We start from the raw sequence: 22780 nt of genomic DNA on the forward strand, positions 1-22780 counted from the left end.
TAGCTGGGGCCCTTCTGCCAGCACCCCCAGGGCCAAGGCTGCTGGAGGGAGGGAGGGAGGGCAGAGCAGCCAGTCTGGGCCAGGCAAGGGGGCAGATGTGAATGGCCTTGGGGCTGGGCGGGGCAGGTGAGATGCAGGTGTCGCTAGCTCTTCCCGCCACGGGGACGAGCACCTCACGGTAAATAGAAATAAACCCACCCAGTGCCGGGATGGGAACAGAGGCGAGCAGGTGAATCCGCTCTCTAGGTCTCAACCACCAGCCAGGGGCGCCCCCCCCTCCCATTCACATACATACAATGGGGGTGGACCAAACCTCCCCACCCCATGCCCAGCTCACACTCGGGCCAGTCTCACGCCCCACAGCCCCAGCTCACACAGATAACAGGCTGCTGGCCCAGCTCTCACATACCCAGGAGAGCCCGTCCCCACCAGGGCACAGCCATGCCGTCATCTCTGGCACATAGCCCCGCCCGGGCTCGCGGCTGCAGCCCACCCGCTCTGCTTACCTGTCCACTGATGGGTGCTGGTGCTGGCCTGCCTCGCTCCAGCCAGCGTGCTGATCCTCAGGGCGTACTCGCTGCCAGGCAGCAGCCCGTTGAACAGGAAGGTGGAGACGGCTCCGGGCACAGACTCGTTCCTCACGGCCCCCTGGGAGTCGAGATGGTAGAGAACGAGCCGGTAGCCGTCCTTCTGGCCGGGGGCGTCCGTCCAGGAGGCTCGCAGGGCCGAGGGGCTCCCGCTGCTGTTCAGACTCACGTTGTGCACAGGAGCAGGGCCTGTGCCAAACACAACAGACAGCATGTCCTAGCAGCCACAGTGTGCCTGCCGCACAGCCATGGCGTGAGACTGACCGGGCGCCCACAGAGCCTGGAGAGGGTCCTTGTCGGATCCCCCGACATGCTGGATCCATCTAGCTAGACTCCATGCCAGAGCCACCCCCTGAGCCCCTTCGTCAGCCCAGCTCAGCCACCGCTCTGTCCCTGAGGAACGGTGTGGCAGGGATTTCTGTGTGCCCATACCAGGGGCCCTGCCCTAGGTCTGGATCGCCTTCCTCTGCAAGGTTGAACGCCAGGCTGATTTGGAAAGAAGCCAGCAAGGGGTGCCATCGGCTGGTCTCTGGAGCCCTGGGGTGAGTGTGAGCTGGTGCTGGTTATGTGCTAAGGGGGCAGGAAAAGGGACTAACCCCGGAAGGGGTGGGAGATTAATGGGGGGACAGGCCGTGCTTCACCCTGCGTCCCCTTCTCCTCTGACATGCAGGGCTTCTCCTGTCCCCTTTGCAAGCTCTGGACAAGGGCTCCTCCCATACAAGGGCCAGTTGCAACCACAGCCCCTGGTTTGGGGGTAACATGAGACCTGCTCCCTCAGTGCCTCCCTCGGGGCTCACATGGCTCCAACCCGGGGCAGGGGAGGGCGATAGCAGCGGGGAATGTAGGGAGCCCTTACTTGTCTGGCCGCTGACTCTCTGGCTGGCGGTCTCCGCGCAGGCCAGAGCAGCCGTGACCTCAATGCTGTAGCCTGCCCCGGGGACAAGCCCCTGGAACTGGAAGCTGGTAGCGTTGGGTCCAGCCGATCCGTTCTGCAGCAGCACGTCCGGCTCCAGCGTGTAGATCGCCAGGGTGTAGCCCAGGGCACCCCCGGCCGGCTCGTCCCACGACAGGAAGAGGGAGTCAGGGCGGCCCTGGTCGCCGACGCTCACGTTCAGGAGACTCCCTGCAGAATCAACGCCGGCGGGGCTGAGTGAGGAGCCATGGGCCCACCCAGCCCCAGCCCCAGCCCGTGGGTTCGCGGGAGACTCCGACAGGCTTCGCCGCCAAACGGATGGGGCCAGGCTTTTCCTGCACGCTGGGCTCTCCTGCAGCGCTGGCCCCATGGCGGGTGCTGGGCCCCGCAGGAAATTCCAGCCTTGCCAGCCGCTGCCCTGAGCGCCTCAGCAGCAGACCCCATTCCTTGCCTCCGAGGGCAAAGCTTTTCATTAGAGATAAACCCACTTTCTACCCATCTCCTCCAGCTGCCTCCTCCTTGGGGGTGGGATCACTAGAGCTCCCCACCCCACATAGAGTGCTTAAAGGGCGCCCCCTCAGCCAGCCGGCTCCATTTTTAATTTGGGGGGGTGGAGTTTGGCCGAGTCTGTGACCCCTTGAGACTCTCCTCCTCCCGCACCCTTTAAGCACTGCCCCCGCAGGCCTGGGTCTCACCTTCTCCCATCTCTGCGGGGTAGAGCCTCGGCCAGCGGGAGGGACCGGTCATTCCCGCCGCAACGCAGGCTGCACCTCGGCTCGCTCGGGCAAAGCCGCACGATTGCTCTGTGGGGCTCCGGACTGTCCCCCTCCACGTCAGCACCTGGCCTCGCCTTCTCATTGTCTCGCCTGGTTTCTCTAGCCCACTTCACCCTCCCGCTATTTCGAGAGCCGGCTACTGGGGGATTGCAAGTCCCCAGCTGCAGGTGAGACATGAGTTTGGGGGCTCCCAACCTAGATCCCAGGAGACTTTGTCCTTGTCCTGGAACCAACTGTCTCTGCTCAGGGTCTGCACAGGCCAAAAACTGATGGAGCTGGTCAGGCAGCGGCAGATCGGGGTAGGGGGAGGGAAGGAGGCAAGAGATCAGGGTTGGGATAGCAGGGGGGCTCTGGGTCAGGAATACGGGGCATTGCCAAGGCTAGGGAGAAGGGGCAGGGCTGGAATCACAGGGGGAGGGACGGCAGGTTAGGAGTGAGAGGCATGGGCAGCGCCGGGGGGCCTGAGCGGTGAAGCAGCATGGAGCGGGAAGGGGCAGAACACTGGGGGGCCGTGCACGGCAGAGCTGCACGCAGGATAGCTGCATTCAGTTGCCCAGAGCAGACTCTTCAAGGCCCTGCTGGGATACAGTACACAAGAGCCTAGCAGGGGGTAATTTACATCCTCACTGTTCATTGCTCCAGACCCCTCAGCATGGGAGCCAGGGGCCTCCTGGGAGTGCCCCTGGCAAGGGGAGGTCAGCCCAGATCCCCCAGGGGAGGGCAGCCGCCGGTGGGGCAAGGCACCGAGAGGCTGGCACCAAATCCCCCCGGCTCAGGGTGGGGGTGGCAGAAGCTCCAACACAGTGAGCTGGGCTGGCACAACCCAATGCTCGGGGAAGTCACTGCTGCCCAGGCTTGGGGCTGCAGGGCAGAGCGGGGACGTGGGGTCTGCACGGGGACAGCCTGGGAGCAAGGGGGGGGGCACCAAAATGTTTGGGAACTGGCTCATTTATGGGTGATATTATCAAAAATGGCTTCTAACCCAGAGCTCTCACAATTGATCAGGCACCATCCCCACAAACGGGAGCAGGGAAGAGCCTGAGAGTAATCTACCTGGGCCAGCCACTGGCCTCTTCTATCCATCCCCATAAGCACCCCCTCTGTCCATTCCCACGCACTTCCCTTTATCCCTCCATCCATTCCCACCCTCCATCCATCCGTCTATCCATCCAACAACATACATACTCATCCTTCCATCCATCCCCATACCTACCTATATGTACCCTCTATCTACCTATCCATCCCCATACACACCCCCTCCATCCATCCATCCCCATCCACCCAACCCCATAAACATCCCTCCCTCCCTCCCCATAGCTACCCATACGTACCCTCTATCTACCTATCCAACCCCATACACACACCCCTCCATCCATCCATCTCCATACTCACCCATCCACCCAACCCCATACACATCCCTCCCTTCCTGCATCCCCATAGCTATCCACATGTATCCCTCTATCCATCCATCCATCCATCCCTCTTCATACCTCTCTATCCCTCCATCCTCAGACAAACCCATCTATCTATCCATCCATCCCCAAACTATCCTCCATTCAGCAGAGGACAGCCCCAGACTCGCCTTGCTCGCGAGCCCCTTCACACTCTGTAACTGGGGACTGAATGTGTGCCCTATCCAGGCAGTCAGACCTGCCACCCTTTCTAACCCTTTCCAGAGAAAAGCTCCCCAACATGGGTGTTAGGGCAGTGCTCCCCCACCCCCCGGAGAGCATGCGCCAGCCTGCTCAGCGCCCCCCTGCACTGTGCACTCTGCCTGTCCCTGGCCGGCTGCCATGCCGTGCCCTGGATCTGTAACAATGGCGTGAGGATGGCTTTGGTTCTTGGCCCATCACATCCCTCCCTGCCCAGGTTAGCAGCAACGCCAGCAATCCAGCCCCCAAGTCAGGAGAATCCAGGTGGCCGGTGTTCCCCAGCCCTAGGTCAGCCCCTGGCCCAGCACTAATTAACACCAGCACCATGGCCCTGGGCTCCCCTTACCCGGGATGGCCAAGCTGGCCCTGGGGCGGGAGCTGTCCCACCAGACCCCCTCCTGTGGCAGCCCCTGCTCTCATCCCCTCAGCTCTGGCTCATGCTCAGGGCTTGCACTTCGTTTCCCCCTTTTCTCTTAAGATAAAACCCAGAAGGAAAATGATCCCTTTTCCTCCCAGCAAAGGTGACAAGGGGAATATTTAAGACACTGACATTGGTTTCAACAAAGAGAACATTGTCGTTCACCGGACTTTGTGAACAAACTCGACGCAGAGGACACAGCTGTTGGGCCGCATCCCTTTCAGAGGCATCGCTTGGAGAGCTGGTGACTCCTGCCCTCTGCCACTGACTTGCTGCGGCCTCGGGCAAGTCGCTAACCTGGGCCTCAGTTTCCCCAGTCCGCACAATAGGGATGGTGGTTGAGCCACGCTGCGGGTTTTGTGGGTGTGATGTGGCTGCCCCCTGGTGACCATTCGGTGCTTCCCGGGAACCGTGGAGTCAGAATTCAGATCCCCCTGCTCCACAAGGGGAGCTAAAGGAGACTCTCCATTAGTTACTAACAGGGCAATGGCTATGACACACAGTAAGGAGTTCTGAGACCATCCAGCAGAGGGTGGTGGTGACATCTACACTACTCCATTCGTTGTAATACTTCCTAGGGGTACTGTGAGCCTCAAGCAAGGCCTATAAAAAGCGATGGAGATGCTCCCTGAGCTAGCCTAGTCCCTCACAACAGCTCACAGCCCAGCCCCAGCGGAGGAGAACTCCCTGCTGCTCACCTCTCTCACCAGGCACCGCTTCGGCTCCCGCACGCCCCTCGGAGGTGGTCCGGTTACAGCCCTCGCCCTGTGGGATTGGATGCGGTGTGAGTGAGACCCGGGACACCCGGCCAAGAGGTGACTCAGACAGTTTATCAGGAGGAGGTTTCTGATCCCCTTTTTAACGGGGGTAGGAGAGCGGCTGCCTGGAAGTTGAAGCTAGACAAATTCAGGCTAGAAACAAGGTGCAGATTTTTAACAAGTAGGCGAATTAGCCATTGGGGCCGATTGCCTAGGATGCAGGGGATTTTCCATCACCCATAGTATGTCTACACTGCAATCAGACACGCGCGGCTGGCCTGAGTCAGCTGACTTGGGCTCACAGGGCTCGGGCCTTGGGACTGTTTAATTGCTGTGTAGATGCTCGCCCTTGGGCTGGAGCCCAGGCTCTGGGACCCTCCCTGCTCACAGGTCCCAGCGTCACTAGGGTGACAGCCCGGGGTATTTGGCAGGCAGAGACAGGGGCTCCCATTACAGCACTGCTGGGGGCGCTGTCACAGCAGGCTTGTCCCCGTCGCCGTTCAGCAGCGCAGCCGGGACCTAGACTGCCCCATGCAAAGCCCTGGGCTGGCCAGGCCTCTCGCCCAGGCTCTGGGGCCCTGAGGGGGGGAGTCCCCCTGGTCTGGAGGGGGCTGGGGGGTGTGGGCACAGCAGGATCTGCAGCGTGGATGGGGCTGCCGAGATCCCAGACACCATGGGAGGAAGATGCGTGGGGAGGCAGCCGACGCTGGTTACCTTGGTCTCTGCCCCAGAACCCCTTCCCCGTCAGTGACCCCCAACACGAAGCAAGTCCCCCTCCTCCCTCCCATGGCAGGTGCAGGGCTGACAGCCTGGAGACTTGTCCCTCCCCAACCCTGGCCCTTCAGGGCCAAACTCTGCTCTGGTGTAAGCAGGGACAGCTCCACCGAAGGCAATGGATTTACACCAGGGCTGACTTTGGCTGGGACGGAGGAGGTCTCACCCCTAGGGATAAGAGGGGGGTTCACCCCGCACGGCTCCCCCCCTCCCCCGACCTTGGCCTCTCCCAGCAGGGGCGCAAGGCAGTCAGTGCCCTAGGAACTGGACTAAGGACCCCCCCCACAGCCACTGCCAAGCTGGGCCAGACAGGAGCAGGAGCCCTTGTTCCCAGCCCCGCTGAATGACCCCTGCCAGAGTCACTGGTCTCCGGCAACCAAAAATCAAACCAGTCGGCTTCTGTCTGACCCCTGCCTCTGCGCCTACCATCAGGGTGCCGGCACTGCGGCCAGGGGGGCTGTCCATAAATCACCCAAGGCACTTGAGCGTCTGTGGGTCTTTCATTTTGCATGTTTGTTTCAGTGTCACAAGAGGGGGGATGTCTTGAAAAATCACACCCAAAATGCGTTAGGTAATTACGGACAGCCCCCGGGCACCGCGTGGGCTGGAGGTGCTGGGGGGGGGGGGAGCAGCCCGAGGAGCCTGGAGCACCCAGGGCCCCCAACAGCAGTGCCAGGTGTTCAGCCCCTCTTGGGAGCACCCCCCACCCCTGGATCAGAGACCGGGGGGGGGGGCCCTGACTCCTGCCGCGCTAAGGGAAGGGTCTCTGCTCGGTCCCATGCCCCCCAGCAGAGAACTGACCATCTCTCTGGAATCGCTTCCCTCTTAGCTCCCCTGCCTGCCTCATCCCTGGACCATGGGGGGGGGGGGGCACAGCCTGCAAACAGCCGATTCCCCAAGCGAAGTCGTGGCAACAACAACCAGCTCTGATGGCAGGGGCGAGAGGGCACCGAGGGCGGAGAGGAGGAGGAGGGAGCCAGCCCGCCCGTGACTGCGAACCTCGCTAATGCGCCGCAGCTGTGCAGCCCGCAAGAATGCGGTCATTCCCCAGCGGGGCCGGGCCAGGCGAGCCCCGAAACCCGAGTCCTCTGCGGAGAAACAAGGGGTGCAAGAGACAGGGGCTTACCTCGGCCAGGCTCCCCAGGAGCCAGGACGCCCACAGCAGGGGCAGCAGCGGCGGCTTCATCGGGAGCAAGGTGGGCTGGGGAGAAAAGGAACAGAAAGTTTGGGCCCCTCTTCGGTGCAGTTGTCCCCGGCCGGCTCCGTTCCCCCGTCTGCGTCCCCACACGGGATCCGAGCCCACCCGGGGCGGGGTGACGGCGGTGGGGCGCCAGCCTGGTGCAAGCGAAGTCCGGCCGGCCGCGCGTGGGCAGGGGCCGTGGGTGTCTGCCGGGGGGGGGGGGGGGGGAATTGTGTGTGTGTGTGTGTGTGTCAGAGAGAGAGCGAGATCTCCAGCGCCTGCCTGCCTGCGTGTGTGTGTGTGTGTGTGTGTGTGTGTGTGAGTTCGTTCCCCTGGGTGTTTGTCTCCTGTCTACGAGTCTGCCTCTAATGTTCCTCTGCGCGCCTGTGTGTGTGTGTGTGTGTGTGTGTCCCTTGCCTACGTGGGTCTGTTTTGCAGCGTGCTGGGCTGAGCTCGGCGGCCGGGCTCCGGGACCTGGTCCAGCCGGGAGAAGAAGTTTTGCGAAGTTGCAGGCGCTGGTGCCGCGACGGGAGGGGATTGTCCGGGGCTCCCAGCTGGCGAGGAGCGTCCCGAGCAGCCCCCCCAGCCCCCCCCGGAAGGGAAGGCGGGTCGGAGCCTGCGGCCAGCTGGGTGTGTGGCGTGCAGGGGTCTGCCCCGGGCTGACACAGCACGTTTGGCTCCAGGCTGGCTCAGGGTGGCTGGGCTGGGCCCTTGAAGGGGGTGGGGGGGGGGGTGAGGGGCTGGTTCAAAGACGTGGCTAGCCCGAGCTGGTGCGGCACCCGGTGGAGGGGAGCGTGGCCCTATAGCCGGCATGGTGACTCTGGCAACGCTCGGCTAGGAGCCCACGCGGCCGGGCAATGGGACGAGCCGTGGGGCTGGTCCCAAGGCATCCCCAGAACCCGGAGGGGCGGGAATGATCAAGCCCCGCTTCCCAGTGGACTCCCCCTCCAGCTCCTGTAGGCATGGTGCCCTGCATGGGCCAGAGCTAACTCCTCCAGCTGGCATGGGCCACAGGGCCCGCCGTACACGGGACTTGCCCACCCAGACGCAGACATGAGCCAAGCAGGACCTGGAGAAGGGCTGGAACCTGCCACCCAGTGATGGGGGGCATGCAGAGCAGAACTGCCCCAAAGGCTCCCAGTTCCCAGCCTGGCCCAGACCGTTCCTCCAGCAGCAGGTGGTGGCTGGTAGCCTCATGCCTGGGGCAACGGCCAAAGCAGGGTGGGGCTTGGGAACTGATTCAGGTGAAAGAAAAAACAAACTCAGCTGCCCCAACACCACTCCAGACTCCAAACTGTCCCCCCAGTCCACCTCCCCTGACCCTGAACTGCTCCCCGCAAACCCGCCAAAGCACCTGCCCCAAACCCAGCTCCCACAACTCCAGACGTCTCCCCAGACTCCAAACTGTCCCCCCAAATCCATCTGCCAACTCTGAACTGAACTGAAATCCATCTCCCGACACCCCCTCAGACTCTGAACCATCCCCCTAGCCCTGCCCAGGCCACGTGCAGCCCTGACTGCCTGGTCTGGGGCTGCACTGGGGAGAGTGGGGTCAGACGCCCACGGGGCCAGTGCCCCAGAAGTTGCTCACAGAAATCCATGAAAAGGAGAGTAGTCACTAGAGTCCCAGACTGCGGTCACAGGCCCGGGAGCGCTGCCAAGGCCCCAAGGGTCCCCAGGGTCACACTTCCGGGAGTGGGTACCGATGGGGGTCACAGCCAGAGTGGGGACATGGGTGGTCCTGGCTTCCCTTGGATTCCTGGGTTCCAGCTACACCAGGACATGGGGCCTGCTCGAGTGGCCCCCCACACACACACAGCCTGCCCTGGCTCAGCTCCTCCAGAGTGCAAGGGTGAAATGTTCCTGCTCAGATACATGTCTGTGCAACATCAGCTCCCACAAAGTGTATCCTAGGGCCCTAACTCACGGAGCACATGCCTGACATGGAGCCCACGGGCAAAGCAAGGCAGCGCAGACTGGCAGACACTGAGTTTAATGGTGGCAAGAAGTTAAAAAAAGAGCCTTAAACACGGGCCTGGCCTGATTCTCCAGACTTCTGGGGACCAAAATACCTGAGCGTCGTGACCGCTCAGAGCCGTCGGGACTCAGACAGGAAGTAGCGAACAGCCCCAGCAGGGCAGGCCTGGGGGCTGAGCTCGGAGAGGTCCCGTCTGATGGCTGGAGAAGTAATAAGGGATCAGGAGAATCAGAGCACAGATTCCAGTGTGGGGTGGGGAGCGCCTGGAAGGGGCATGGCGAGGAAAGGGGGAACATCGACTAACTAATACCTACGACAAGAATCCTCGTTGGCACTACTGTGAATAGGCTAGACTGGAGAGGATAGACAAGGTAGGAGGTCGACAGGTAGGAAGGAAGGAAGCTCGATGCCCACAGGTAGCTATTCACAAGGAACAATTATAGGAAAATTCTGTCTTTCTGGTTTGTATTTTGCTTCCTTAGTTGTTTCTCTACAAAGCACATTGAAACCCCAGGAAAAGCCAAAGAGACACTGCCCAGACGCTCCCTTGCTCCCCGGGCCAGGACCCCCTGCTTGCAGGACGACCCCCCACACGCACTCCCCCCCCCACCCCGCCCCACCAGGTGTGTGGCCAGCACTAGTGCGAGCAGGGTCCCCCAGTATGCAGGGATCTGTTCCTAAAGCAGAGGACATGTGGCCTGAAGCAAAGCGATCCCTGTAAGTGGTTTGGCCCCTTCTGCAGGGCGGTAGGAAGTCAAGGGGAGGGCTGGGTGCTGGCAGGCAGGCAAGGGGCTGGAGTCTCTTCCCATTGGCCAAGGTTTGGGCTGGCTGCTGGAGCTGGCTGGCTGAGTCAGAGGCTGTTTAGAAAGGCCCCTTTCCAGCACTCCCTGGTTGCAGCCAGGAGAGGTTTGGCTTTCAATTTCCCTTGGAAACGGCACGGTCGTCAGCTTCGCTCCCTGCGCCCCAAGGCGTGGTTAGGGGATTTAGGCTCATCCAGTGCCCTGCGACGTTCGCACAGACGCTTCCAGCCTCGCTGTCGAGCCTGATGTTGCTTGACAGGTTTGTGTGGTGGGAACATGGGGTGTGCAGCAAGGTAGCCCCCAGGGCACCGGGGTGGGGCACAGGGGACACGGCAGCGCCTCCTGGGAGCCACAGCGAGGCGTGCCCAGAGGGAGGGAGAAGAGGAAGATGGGTGAGTGGCATAGGCAGCCTGGGGCTTGAATAGGGCCAGGACTGAGGGGGAGAGACAGAGCTAGATGGGGAGCCCAGGGCTGGGAGAGGTGAGGGGCCCGTGGGTCAGGGTTGAGGGGCAGCAGGCCCGCTGTCTGGACTAGGAGGAGGTAGTGCAGAGGTGTATGCAGGGTGGGGGGAGCCAGAGATCTGGACTAGAGGAGGATGCTGCGAGTCAGGCGGGGGATCCAGTGGCTGGCCTGTCTGGAGGCAGTGTGCTGGGATCACTCTGCTGCTCCTGGATCTCGCTGGGAGGTGAATCCGCTCTGCACTGAAACCTCTACGGCTTGCTCCCTGCCCCTGGGTTTTCCCCTTCTCTGGCGGTGACGTTACAAGGGTGTGACTCCACGAGGAAACGAAGCAGGTGCCTTCCCCCCAGGGCAGCCACTGGTACAGAGCAAAGGGTGCGGCCCCGCTGTCTTTGAGCACAGCAGGAAATTCCAGGCCCCTGAAAAGTGTGGGGACCGAGTTCATTAGCTGAGGTCATGACCTGGGCCGTACCGGCCTCGCTTGGCTCAATGGAGACGCTGCCCTTGACTGCAGTTTGAGCTCTCCTTGCCAACGGTGGGCCCGGCCTGTCCCATCCCATCTGGAGGGGAGGCCCAGCTCCCCTCAAACATCCTCTCCTCTGCCCACAACTCCAGCGCTCCTGCCTCGCCCTGGGAGCAGGAGCTCAGAGCACTTCAGAGACTAATGAGTTCAGCCCCTGGGGAGATGGGGTCCGATCTCCAACCCCATTTCATAGCTGGGCAAACAGACACACGCATGCATGAGTGAAGCAACTTGCTCCAGGCTACACAGCAACGCTGGGAATAGAACCCAGGAGTCCTGACTGCCCCCCGCCCGCTCCCATGGCTTAACCACTAGGCTGTGCTCCTCCCACTAGAATAGGTCCCACCCCTGATAATGCGCCAGCTGTAGTTGCCCCTGAATCCGCTCAGCTCTTCTAACTCTCTCCCTCTTGGACTGGATGGAATCGCACAGGTCTGAGATGTGTACGGCTCAGACAGTTGGGAACACGACAGTCTGGCCACACCAAGTCCCTGAGCTGCAGGGAGGATCCCCTGCAGGCCAGTGGGGAGCGCAGATCCAGGGGGCTGAGTCAGAAAGAGACCTGTACGAACAACTGAACCCTGATGTCCTAGACAGCACGGAGCCAGTGGAGGGAGCTGGCTGGGTCATGCCGGGGCAGTTGCTGCTCTGCTAATCTCTCACCGAGACGGATGGAACTCGCAGGCCCTGTTCTGAGTGGTTCAAATCACCCCCTACCCCCCCAGGTCTCTCCCCCTTTGCAAGCCCCACTTGGCAGCATCCAGTGCTGGGCACCATTCTCCCTGGGCGGGCGGGCGGGCAGGCAATGCACCAAACAAGAGCAAGATACCTTCTTAGCTGAACTGAGTCCCTCGGGACAAAGATGCACCTTTACAGACCCGACCCGCTCTGCCTCCCGCTGACATGGGTGGAGTTACACTGGATTTAGTGGGGCATGGTGCCTGTACGTTACAGGGGTGTAGGATAATGCAGATCAAAGCACTGGGGCACAGCTTCTTAATCTTAACACAGTGGCTAATCCCTGATCACTCAGTGGCAAGTGACAGCACCGGCCCAGCTGTGCTGCGTGGCTCCTTCTGGGCCTTTGCAGAACAGGCCGGGGGCCGGGGCTCCTGTCGCTTGGGCAGTGCAATGGCTAGTGGGATTGTGGAGTGTGCAGCCCAAAGCTGCAGTGTGGATACAATGGGAGGCTGGGGTTTCTGGGGGGCTCCTTGGCTCAGAAGCTGTGGGGTGCTCCTGTGTGCGCCTCTCGAGGAGCTGCAGGGGGAAGGACAAGCCACAGACTGTGGGTAAATCTCTATCACCCACCCACAGGTTATGAGTCTGTCTTCACTGCAGGCTTCGCCCAGGCCACCTAGGCCAGGTGTAAAGCACCAGCACCCTCGGGTGAGAAGGCTGTGTGTGTGGACAGGAGGGGGCAACACCCGGGTAAGAGCCTGGCTTCACTCCAGTGAAGACCAACCCTAAACCTGTAATGGCTCGCTGGAATCCGCTCCCGCAGCTCAGTCCCAGAGAATACAGCGTTCCCCCTTCAGCCAAGCCCCATGCTGAGGGACCAGGCCAGCAGTGTGGGTAGATAGCAAGCTGCTTGGGACAGGGAACGTCTCATTGTCCTGTTTTGCACAGCGCCTAGCCCCATGGGGCCCTAGGCCTAGCACCACGCGACTAAAGAAGGAGAGGCAGTGACAGCCAGACAGATGGAGCAAGGGAGGGATGGACATCCCAGGGATTGCACTGACCTGTAGAATAGTCCAGGCATTCTTGGTGTGAAGAGGTTAATTAATGTTTCCCAGGGGGATACTGAGTGGAATCTACAGACACCCCCCCCCCCCCAACACACACACACACCAGATCTTTGCCACCAGATCTCCCAGTGTCTTTTCTCCTGGGTAACAGCAGCCAAAGGCTCAGAGTGGGGGCTAGAATTAAGCTATAGGTCTTGTCTCCAGCTGATTTGGGATCCCCTTTCCCAGTTACAGCTAAACCAGATCAAAGACTCCTGCAGCATTAACCAGGCACCTGCCCCATACTCTGCCCCACTCTCAGTAACCCACCCGCAGAGATGTGCATTCTGGGACCACACACCCTCCTTCCTACCTGACTTCGCTTCCCTCAGGGCCAGCACATCATTCATAAAAGGGGGACAGATCAAGCCCCCTTTCATGCTTAGCAAGAGCAGCCCCCAGGGATTTCCCTACACCCCCCCCAAATTTTCCCAACACCCCCCCGCCCCAGTTTTGTGAACTAGTTACATGCAGTGTTGCCACTTTAGTGATTGGAAATTTGAATTGAAATTGAAACATTAATACACACTTTAAAAGCATATAAAGTATCTGATAAAATATGGGTTTCAGAGTAGCAGCCGTGTTAGTCTGTATTTGCAAAAAGAACAGGAGGACTTGTGGCACCTTAGAGACTAACCAATTTATTTGAGCATAAGCTTTCGTGAGCTACAGCTAATAGCCATTGATGGACCAATCCTCCATGAACTTATCTAGTTCTTTTCTGAACCCTGTTATAATTTTGGCCTTCACAACATCCCTGCCAAAAAAGTTCCACGGGTGACTGTGCGTTGTGTGAAGAAATACTTCCTTTTGTTTGTTTTAAACCTGCTGCCTATTCATTTCATTGGGTGACCGCTGATTCTTGTGTTAAGTGAAGGGATAAATAACACGTCCTTATTCATTTTCTCCTCACCAATCAAGATTTTATAAGACGCTATCCTATCCACTCTTAGATGTCTCTTTTCCAAGCTGAAAAGGCCCAGTCTTCTCTCCTCATATGGAATCTGTTCCATACCCCTAATAATTTTTGTTGCCCTTTTCTGTACCTTTTTCAATTCCAATATATCTTTTTTGAGATGGGGTGACCAGAACTACACGCAGTATTTAAGATGTGGGCATGTCATAGATTTATATAGTAAAAGTGGAGGAGCTTGGTTTGCCAGACTGATCAACTAAGCCAATACTGACAACTTACATGAAAAGGCTGCAAAACACCATGCTTCTGGACTGCATCAACGTGCAGAAAGCCTTATAAGCCAGTCACTGTCAAAGCCAATTTTAGAAGAATTTAATGAGGCTGTTAAGAATGCTGGAGACACAACTCAGTTTATGTGAACCAACATGGCTATTGCATCCTACTTTCTATTTAAGCAAGAGATACCACACACTGCAAACTAGAGGCCTATGTTAAGTGCATTGTCACGTGTTCATCCTGAAGTTGGACACTGGTTCCGAACAAGACTGGCAAATGCTCAGTACCTTTCTGCAAAAAACTCAGCTGACTCTCTTGAAACACGTGGTGCAACAGTGAAAGACTCAGGAGCTGAAAAAGTGAAGAATTCTCTCACTATATTCAAACTATGAGCATACGTGGCCGACAAATGCACCAATGCAAATAGACATCAAGTATGAAGTCATTGTATACGTTATCTTGATGTAAGTGGTCGGCCAGTAGATGCATTTCTAGATGTTCAGGTTATAGAAGACACATCGGCTGTATCTGAGACAACCCACATCTTAGAACAGTTACATGCTTATCAATTGGACCCCAAAGAGATGGCTGCTTGTGCATTTGATGGAGCTACAAACTTCTCTGGAAGACATGGTGGAGCACAAGCTTTGCTCAGAGAAAAGTGTAACCCTAATCTCTCCTATACACACTGAACGGGCCATCTACTCCAGCTAGCACTCATACAAGCTGCAGAATCTTCAAAAGACATTAAAAAGCAACAATTTAATGGCTTTTTTATACTCTTTTTTTTTCAGCAAGAGTCCAAAAGGACTGAGCATTTTGGAAACAAACAGAAGATACACTGGGACTGAAGTTCAAATGAGTCCAACCTGGGAAAACCTGCTGGCAGTTGTCTTAAAATTACTGAAACTGTTATTACTGGCTTTAGAAAGTGTCCACCAAGATAGGACAGATCTAAGTAGCGAGGCTGGTGGACTACTTTTGCTACTATGTTCAGAGAAGAGTATCACCATTCTCTCACTTGTAAGTCTACTGTTGAAACCACTTGGGTCATTAAACAATGTAACCCAGGCACCTGCTACAACAGTAGTAGGTCTTTGTCCAGAAATAGAAGCTATCCTTGGATCAATCAGAGAAATATCCATTGAAAATGTACTGGAAGAAGCAAAGACTTCAGTCCAGAAGCTGACTAATGAAGGTCCTTATATTGACTCCGTAAGTGAAGAGGACAAGAAGTGTTTGTTAAGCCCGCTGAAAAAGTACAAAGACAAAAATGATTATGGGACTGGCACACATGAGTTATGAGGAGAGGCTGAGGGAACTGGGGATGTTTAGTCTACGGAAGAGAAGAATGAGGGGGGATTTGATAGCTGCTTTCAACTACCTGAAAGGGGGTTCCAAAGAATCATAGAATCATAGAATATCAGGGTTGGAAGGGACCCCAGAAGGTCATCTAGTCCAACCCCCTGCTCGAAGCAGGACCAATTCCCAGTTAAATCATCCCAGCCAGGGCTTTGTCAAGCCTGACCTTAAAAACCTCTAAGGAAGGAGATTCCACCACCTCCCTAGGTAACGCATTCCAGTGTTTCACCACCCTCTTAGTGAAAAAGTTTTTCCTAATATCCAATCTAAACCTCCCCCATTGCAACTTGAGACCATTACTCCTCGTTCTGTCATCTGCTACCATTGAGAACAGTCTAGAGCCATCCTCTTTGGAACCCCCTTTCAGGTAGTTGAAAGCAGCTATCAAATCCCCCCTCATTCTTCTCTTCTGCAGACTAAACAATCCCAGCTCCCTCAGCCTCTCCTCATAAGTCATGTGTTCTAGACCCCTAATCATTTTTGTTGCCCTTCGCTGGACTCTCTCCAATTTATCCACATCCTTCTTGTAGTGTGGGGCCCAAAACTGGACACAGTACTCCAGATGAGGCCTCACCAGTGTCGAATAGAGGGGCACGATAATGTCCCTCGATCTGCTCGCTATGCCCCTACTTATACATCCCAAAATGCCATTGGCCTTCTTGGCAACAAGGGCACACTGCTGACTCATATCCAGCTTCTCGTCCACTGTCACCCCTAGGTCCTTTTCCGCAGAACTGCAGCCGAGCCATTCGGTCCCTAGTCTGTAGCGGTGCATTGGATTCTTCCATCCTAAGTGTAGGACCCTGCACTTATCCTTATTGAACCTCATCAGATTTCTTTTGGCCCAATCCTCCAATTTGTCTAGGTCCTTCTGTATCCTATCCCTCCCTTCCAGCGTATCTACCACTCCTCCCAGTTTAGTATCATCCGCAAATTTGCTGAGAGTGCAATCCACACCATCCTCCAGATCATTTATGAAGATATTGAACAAAACCGGCCCCAGGACCGACCCCTGGGGCACTCCGCTTGACACCGGCTGCCAACTAGACATGGAGCCATTGATCACTACCCGTTGAGCCTGACAATCTAGCCAGCTTTCTACCCACCTTATAGTGCATTCATCCAGCCCATACTTCCTTAACTTGCTGACAAGAATGCTGTGGGAGACCGTGTCAAAAGCTTTGCTAAAGTCAAGAAACAATACATCCACTGCTTTCCCTTCATCCACAGAACCAGTAATCTCATCATAAAAGGCGATTAGATTAGTCAGGCATGACCTTCCCTTGGTGAATCCATGCTGACTGTTCCTGATCACTTTCCTCTCATGTAAGTGCTTCAGGATTGATTCTTTGAGGACCTGCTCCATGATTTTTCCAGGGACTGAGGTGAGGCTGACTGGCCTGTAGTTCCCAGGATCCTCCTTCTTCCCTTTTTTAAAGATTGGCACTACATTAGCCTTTTTCCAGTCATCCGGGACGTCCCCCGTTCGCCACGAGTTTTCAAAGATAATGGCCAAGGGCCAAGAGGATGGATCTAGACTATTCTCAGTGGTAGCGGATGACAGGACAAGGAGTAATGGTCTCAAGTTGCAGTGGGGGAGATTTAGGTTGGATATGAGGAAAAACTTTTTCACTAGGAGGGTGGTGAAACACTGGAATGTGTTACCTAGGGAGGTGGTAGAATCTCCTTCCTTAGAAGTTTTTAAGGTCAGGCTTGACAAAGCCCTGGCTGGGATGATTTAATTGGGGATCGGTCCTGCTTTGAGCAGGGGGTTGGACTAGATGACCTCCTGAGGTCCCTTCCAACCCTGATATTCTATGATTCTATGATTCTTACAAATCTACAATAGAGATTTCTGGATTCTATTCAACCTCCGCGTAGCTTTTACAGATCCCTGTCTTATAAAACACCGACAGTTGAGTGGAGTGAGGCACTACCAGCTATGGGGCTGCCATGTGCTCAGGACAGAATAGAGAATTTTGAACACACAGTGGAATATCATACAATGAACGAATGAAGAATTAACTTCAACTTCTTTATCATCACTAGTGGTTCGACCCAATCTTTGTGCTCTGTTTCCTGGGATGAAAGTAGGAATTCATCTCTTGCTACTCCCAGTCACAACAGCTACAGTTGAGCATATTTTTTCCTCATTGAATAGAATTTTGTGTCCTGAAAGAAGTCGCCTTCTGCCTGATCATGAGCATATCACGAAGGACTGGAAGTAACAGACACACAAGAAGACACCAAAGAGTGCAAAATTACAACAAGAAACCAAGACAGATGTGGGATAGCTCTGTGGTTTGAGCATTGGCCTGCTAAACCTAGGGTTATGAGTTCAATCCTTGAGGGGGCCATTTAGAAATCTGGGGCAAAAATTGGGGTTTGGTCCTGCTTTGAGCAGGGGGTTGGACTAGATGACCTCCTGAGGTCCCTTCCAACCCTGATATTCTAGGATTCTGTATGTAGTCCTTCATAGTAGGCTTGAGTAGCCAACTTTAATTTTTGTGATGGTTTTAAAACATGAGTTAAATCTAATAAAATGGTCGTGAAATATTTTTCAGTTTTTACTATGGTGCCTTACAGGCCACCTTCGCCCTCATGGTCTCAGCCCTCATCGGTCCTCACCCCGCCTTGAATACTCCCTCTAATTTCAATTCCTGGGGAAAACCCTGGCAGCCCCTGATTTCCAGTAACGTATTAGAAAGGGATCCAGCCCTTCCTTAGCTGCCGGGATGAAGCTAGGGTTGGGGTCAGTCCCAGGAGGCTAAGAGCTACCCCTGCCCCAGCAGATCCGCCTTTCCAAGGAATTGCTTGTTCTCCCTGTCCCTTTAAGGGGAGATGGGGCCAGCCACACCTGTGCCATAATTAATTAGCTGCTTCCCAGCCTAAGGGGGTCAGGTGATCGCATGAGGAAGACCTGGGCTTTATAAAAGGGCTGAGCTCAGCAAGCCAGCCTAAGGAGGGGAATCCCAGGGAGTAGGCAGGTTCACGGGAAGGCTCTGAACCAGCGTCTGTAGGATGCTGGGAACTCTAGTCTAGGGGAACCAGTGCTCTTAACTGCAGCAGGGAAGGCTTCAAGGACCAGAGACTAGCAGGGGTGAGAATGGTGGTCCAGAGGAGCTGGCCCGGTGCTCTATACTGGAACCAGAAGGACTCTCAAAGGTAGCCCAGAAAGGGGCAGGGAACAGGGCCTAGAGGGTGGGCGGAAGGGAAGCCTCTGAAGAGTAGAAGAACCTCCTTGTTTGTGGGGACTCCTAGGCTGGACTTTTTGCTATCCTGAAAGGGGTCAGATTTGTTTGTGACATGGCCAGAGGGCTAAACTGCCTCTCTAGCCCTAGATTGGAAGGGTCGGGCAGAGGGCGGGGGCCCCCTTCTCTTTTCCTCTCTCTTCCCCCACCGTGAAGCAGGCCTTGGGGAAGCAGTGCCAGGTGGGAGGAAGGAATGACACTTCCAGCCTGGGCTATGCTTACAAGTTAGGCTGGCAAAGCTACGAGAGGAAAATCCACACCCCCGAGCACTCAAGCTCTGCCGACCTAATCCCTGGGGCAGACGTGGCAGGTCAGCAGAAATCTTCCCTTGACCTAGCTAGCTTGGCCACAGGAAGACCCCTCCCACGACACCGGTGCCCCTAGCACCGATGATGTAGCCACAGCCTCCTTCACCCACCCCCCATGGCTGCCCCCGCTGGCTGAGCATAGCTCTTCTCTCTGTCCCACGGCTGCTAGGCAGCTCTCAGCAGGGAGCGCAAGGTGCAAAGGGCTTTTCCCATTTCCCCCCAAATCAATGAGGCTGTGCCCGGGAGCGGGGCAGCTCGAACATTCTCGGCAATGTTGGACTCAACCGGCTACAGCGATCAAAACTGTCTGCAATGTGAGCAATCGGAAAAACCACAGCTCTGCTCAGCCATGTGTAGAGCCCCGGAAATGGCTCGAGCCTGCTAAAATCAGGGCCCAACGAGGGGGCACGGGATGGAGCAGCAAAGGCAACATCTGCAGGAATGGAACCCGGCTGCTCTGCCAACCTGGAAATCAGGGGAGAGGAGCCTGTGCAAAGAACCGCGATGATGACCAGGGAGGTGAGTGGGTACCAGCCCCTGGGGTATTAGTCAGTGCCCCCCTGGCGCTGGTCCTGGGCTGAGATATCTTCCCCAGTCCTCCCGCGTGTCACATGATTATTACATGTGCAGGAGCACATGCAAGCAGGATGAGTGACCAGCATGAGGGCAGGGAAGAATCATGCAAATGGATGTAAATCTAATGGAACAGAAGTGGGGGGGAGGTCGGACTGCCCGGATGGAGCTGCCACCCAGCCGCACCCAGCCTCACTCAGGGCAGGAACGGGCCGGATCTGATTCCCTGGCTCCAAACTCTGCCTCCCAGAACCAAACCCTTGGGTCCAAACATTCCTGCTGTGGAGAGTTTGAGCTCTGGATCGGAGCCATCCCAGAGCTTGGGGGGGTCTGGATCAGGCCCGGTCTGGAGACCAGCTCAAGCCACTCACTCAGAGCCGCACCCTGACATAGACACGCCCGGACGTGGAGCCAGGCTCCGTCCCGGCCCCGGGCCACAGGGCTGTGGCGGGCAGCAGCAGCCGTCCATACAGGAGTGAACAAGCCTCTCATTAGGGCCGAGCACGGCACAATGCACCGCTCACCGCAGTGCAGGCTGGGTGCTGGGAGAGCCTGCCCGGGCTGCGGAAGCCAGAACTCCCCTTCCTGTTGTCCCCCCGCCCCCCCCCACGCCAACACCAAAACCTCAAGCTGCGCCTGACCCAAAAACAATCTCGGGAGGCTTCTCCGCCCAGCAGCTGGACCCAGGCCAGGAAAGTCCGGGGCTGCTGAGTCACCACATTTCCCACGAAGCAGCAAAAGCCGCCGAAAGGAGCTGGGGGTGGGAGCCCCTGAGCAGCCCCAGGCGTAATTGAAAGCAGCGGTAGCCAGAGCTGGGAGCGCCGGTTCCTGGGCACCGGGGGGGGGGACACTTAGGAACTACGCTGCGATTGCTAGACCCCCCTCACGACAGCCGGGCCGCCAAGCCGCCACCAGCTGGGAAAGACGCTCTGCTGAGCGGGGTTTGAAGGAACTGGCCTGCCCGGCTGTGCCCAGGAGTCAGACCGGGGGACTCGGAGCCAGGAGCTCGCTCTGGTCTGAGAGTGACTCACTCACGCTGTCACTTGCGTCTCCACCTGCCCGTGGGGGAGAACCCCGCTCGGCTTGGGCCCAGGGAGGAGCCGCTCAGCCGGGAGGCGTGCAGCGCTCGGGATTAGTGGCGTTGCGCTGAGACGGAGGGGGCCAGGCCGGCAGGGAGAGACAGACACGGACAAGGACACGGCAGAAATGCGGGTGGGAGCCAAGCCATGGTCGAAGGCAGGCAGCTGCCCCAGGGGGGACGTAATGACCAATGACCTGAGCCCCTCCCACCCATCCAAAGGGCTCGCTCCTCTCCTGTGCATCTCTAGCTGCCTCTGACACCTGCCGCAGCCACCCTCACATGCTAACACCAGCCCGGTGCTCTAGCCGCTGGCACGCCAGCTGGCCTGGGCTTCCCCCTGGGCTGCGCCCTGCAGGGATGGCACAGGCCTAGCCCAAGGCGGGGCGGGAGCTGACGGCACCATGCGCAGGCAGGGGATGGACTGGGAGGGCTGCACTCTCCCTGGGTCCGAGGGCCTGTTCGGAGACGCATGTGCCCAGAGTCTCCAGTTCCAGGGCTCGGAAGGGACCATGGGTCAGGCTCCCGAAGGATTACACTACGGAAGCTCGCCCCGCTCCATCGTCGGGTTCTTAGGGGACCCGGCGACCACTGCCGCGCCCCCCTTCCCACGCTGGCCAGTCCATTTGCACAGTCGTGCCGCCCCCAGGCTGTGCACTGGGCCCTGCGAAGGCCGGTAGGGGAGCTGAGCCAGCTCCAGAGCCAGGCTCCTCCATCCAGCAAAGCGTATGGGGCGAGGGGAAATGCATGGCCTAGCTGGGGAGCAAGGCAGGATGTGAAACCAGCGGGGGGGGGGGCTCCCAGGTCCCTCCCCTCTGACAGGCTCAGGTGCCGGGTGCTGTATAATCTGCAGTGCCCTGGGGTGGGGGGAGGGATAGGGCTACATCAGGCATGAGCACTGCCTAGGGGTGTGGGCCTGACACCCAGCGCTAGCTCCAGGGCATCAGCCCTGGCAAAACCCACTCCTGCGTTGCTGCTATACGGCAGCCGCATTAACCCTTTGAGGGCCTATGCGGTCCCTAGCGCGTCTCATCCCTAGCTCTCAAAGTGCTTCACAAAAGAGGCCAGGATCATTACTCCCATTTTACAGATGGGGAAACCGAGGCACAGAGCGGCAAAGTGACTTGCCGGAGGCACCCCAGGCGGCCAATGCCAGAGCCAGGAATAGAACCCAGGCACCCTGAGTCCCAGTCTATCCACTAGGCCGTGCTGCCTCCCCTAGAGCACCAAGCAGAGAGACGAACCCAAGAGCAGGAAGCTGCAGCTGCCGGGCAAGCTCCGTGGGCCTGCATCATGTACAGCCCTGCAGAGCGCGTGAAACGTTCTCCTTGTGCCCCGGCAGCGCTTTGCACCCACTGGGGCTCGCTATAAGGACCAGCCAAGGTGCTGGGCAGTGGGGACCCAGCCCCTGCAGCATGCGGCCCCGCTGCAAGGCAAACCACAGCTAGGTGGGTCAGGGGCCAGCAAAGGGCCAAGCTGGTCTCTCCCAGGAGTCACGCCCCCCTGAGCTGGCAGGGGTTGTGCTGAGCCGGTGCGGGCCGGGCGTCGCTGCCCCCTGGCCAGGCCAAGATGGGCCATGCTGGCCCGGCGCAGAGTGTCACGTGATGCTCTTGCCCTGGTTCCAGCAGGGCACACGCAGGGTGCAGAACAGCGCCCCCCATGCCCGGTCCCTCTGGCTCCCCATGCTCCCTATGGTGACAGGGCTGCCTGGCACTCTCCCCTCCCTGCATGGCCCCGTGCCGAGTTCACCCACAGCAACAGGAAAAATCCCCTGGCGCCAAACTCCCCAGCACAGCCCAGGGGCAGGAGCCCTGTTCCCGGCAGTGCCGCCAGCCACCCAGAACCCCAGGGCCAGCAGGGCCCCCAGTGGAGAGCAGCACAGCCAAACCCAGCAGGGATGATGCCCGCTGCTGCTGGGCTCTCTCCCAGCATGCCATTCTGCAGGCGCACGGTGCGGAGTGGCACCAAGGGGGCATTGTGCCCAGCTCGGTTGCTTTAAGGCTGAGCAGCGCTTTGCAGCACATGGCTCTGCCTGGCTCCCGGAGCCGCGCCCTTCAGGGAAGCCAGGGGGAGACTGTCCATTCCCACCGGGAACAGGAGCCTAGCGGCAGGCTGCCCCAGTGCCCCCACCAAGCCCAGCCCGGCCGCAGCCTGACCCGACAGGGCTTGGCTCATTCCGTGTCCCAGTTCAGAGTCGGAACGGATACTTCCCCCGAGCAGCCAGGCCCAGCCCCCCATGCTCAGGGGGTCGCCGGGGCAGGGGGGCGGCACGGTTACCTTTCCTGGCTGGCACTCCCCGATCGGCGCCCCGGCAGGGGCTCTCCTGGCGAGGCTAGCGCTGGTGGTGCACGCTCTCTCCTGCCTCGCCTCTCGGGCAATCAAGTCTGAGCTGGCCCCTGCGGAGTCCCGCCTGG

General features: G+C 58.0%; 1 protein-coding gene across 4 annotated transcripts in view; it reads right to left on the minus strand.

Moving 5' to 3' along the window:
* Positions 1-22780, minus strand: part of LOC102931817 (receptor-type tyrosine-protein phosphatase V) — a 74447-nt gene extending 51667 nt beyond the window's left edge. The window contains exons 1-5 of one of the 4 annotated variants that reach the window (XM_037885109.2): positions 22644-22780; positions 7005-7079; positions 5045-5111; positions 1444-1710; positions 507-776 (exon numbers count right to left, since the gene is read on the minus strand). In XM_037885109.2, the coding sequence (XP_037741037.1) occupies positions 507-776; positions 1444-1710; positions 5045-5111; positions 7005-7064 (664 nt within the window). In that variant the 5' untranslated portion in view covers positions 7065-7079; positions 22644-22780. Of the gene's footprint in view, positions 1-506; positions 777-1443; positions 1711-5044; positions 5112-6679; positions 6810-7004; positions 7659-22643 lie in introns of those variants that run through there. The other 3 variants (XR_006286904.1, XM_037885110.2, XM_043533695.1) reach the window with 3 other exon arrangements.

The sequence above is a fragment of the Chelonia mydas genome, chromosome 21 (assembly GCF_015237465.2).
Source record: "Chelonia mydas isolate rCheMyd1 chromosome 21, rCheMyd1.pri.v2, whole genome shotgun sequence".
Lineage (NCBI taxonomy): Eukaryota > Metazoa > Chordata > Testudines > Cheloniidae > Chelonia > Chelonia mydas.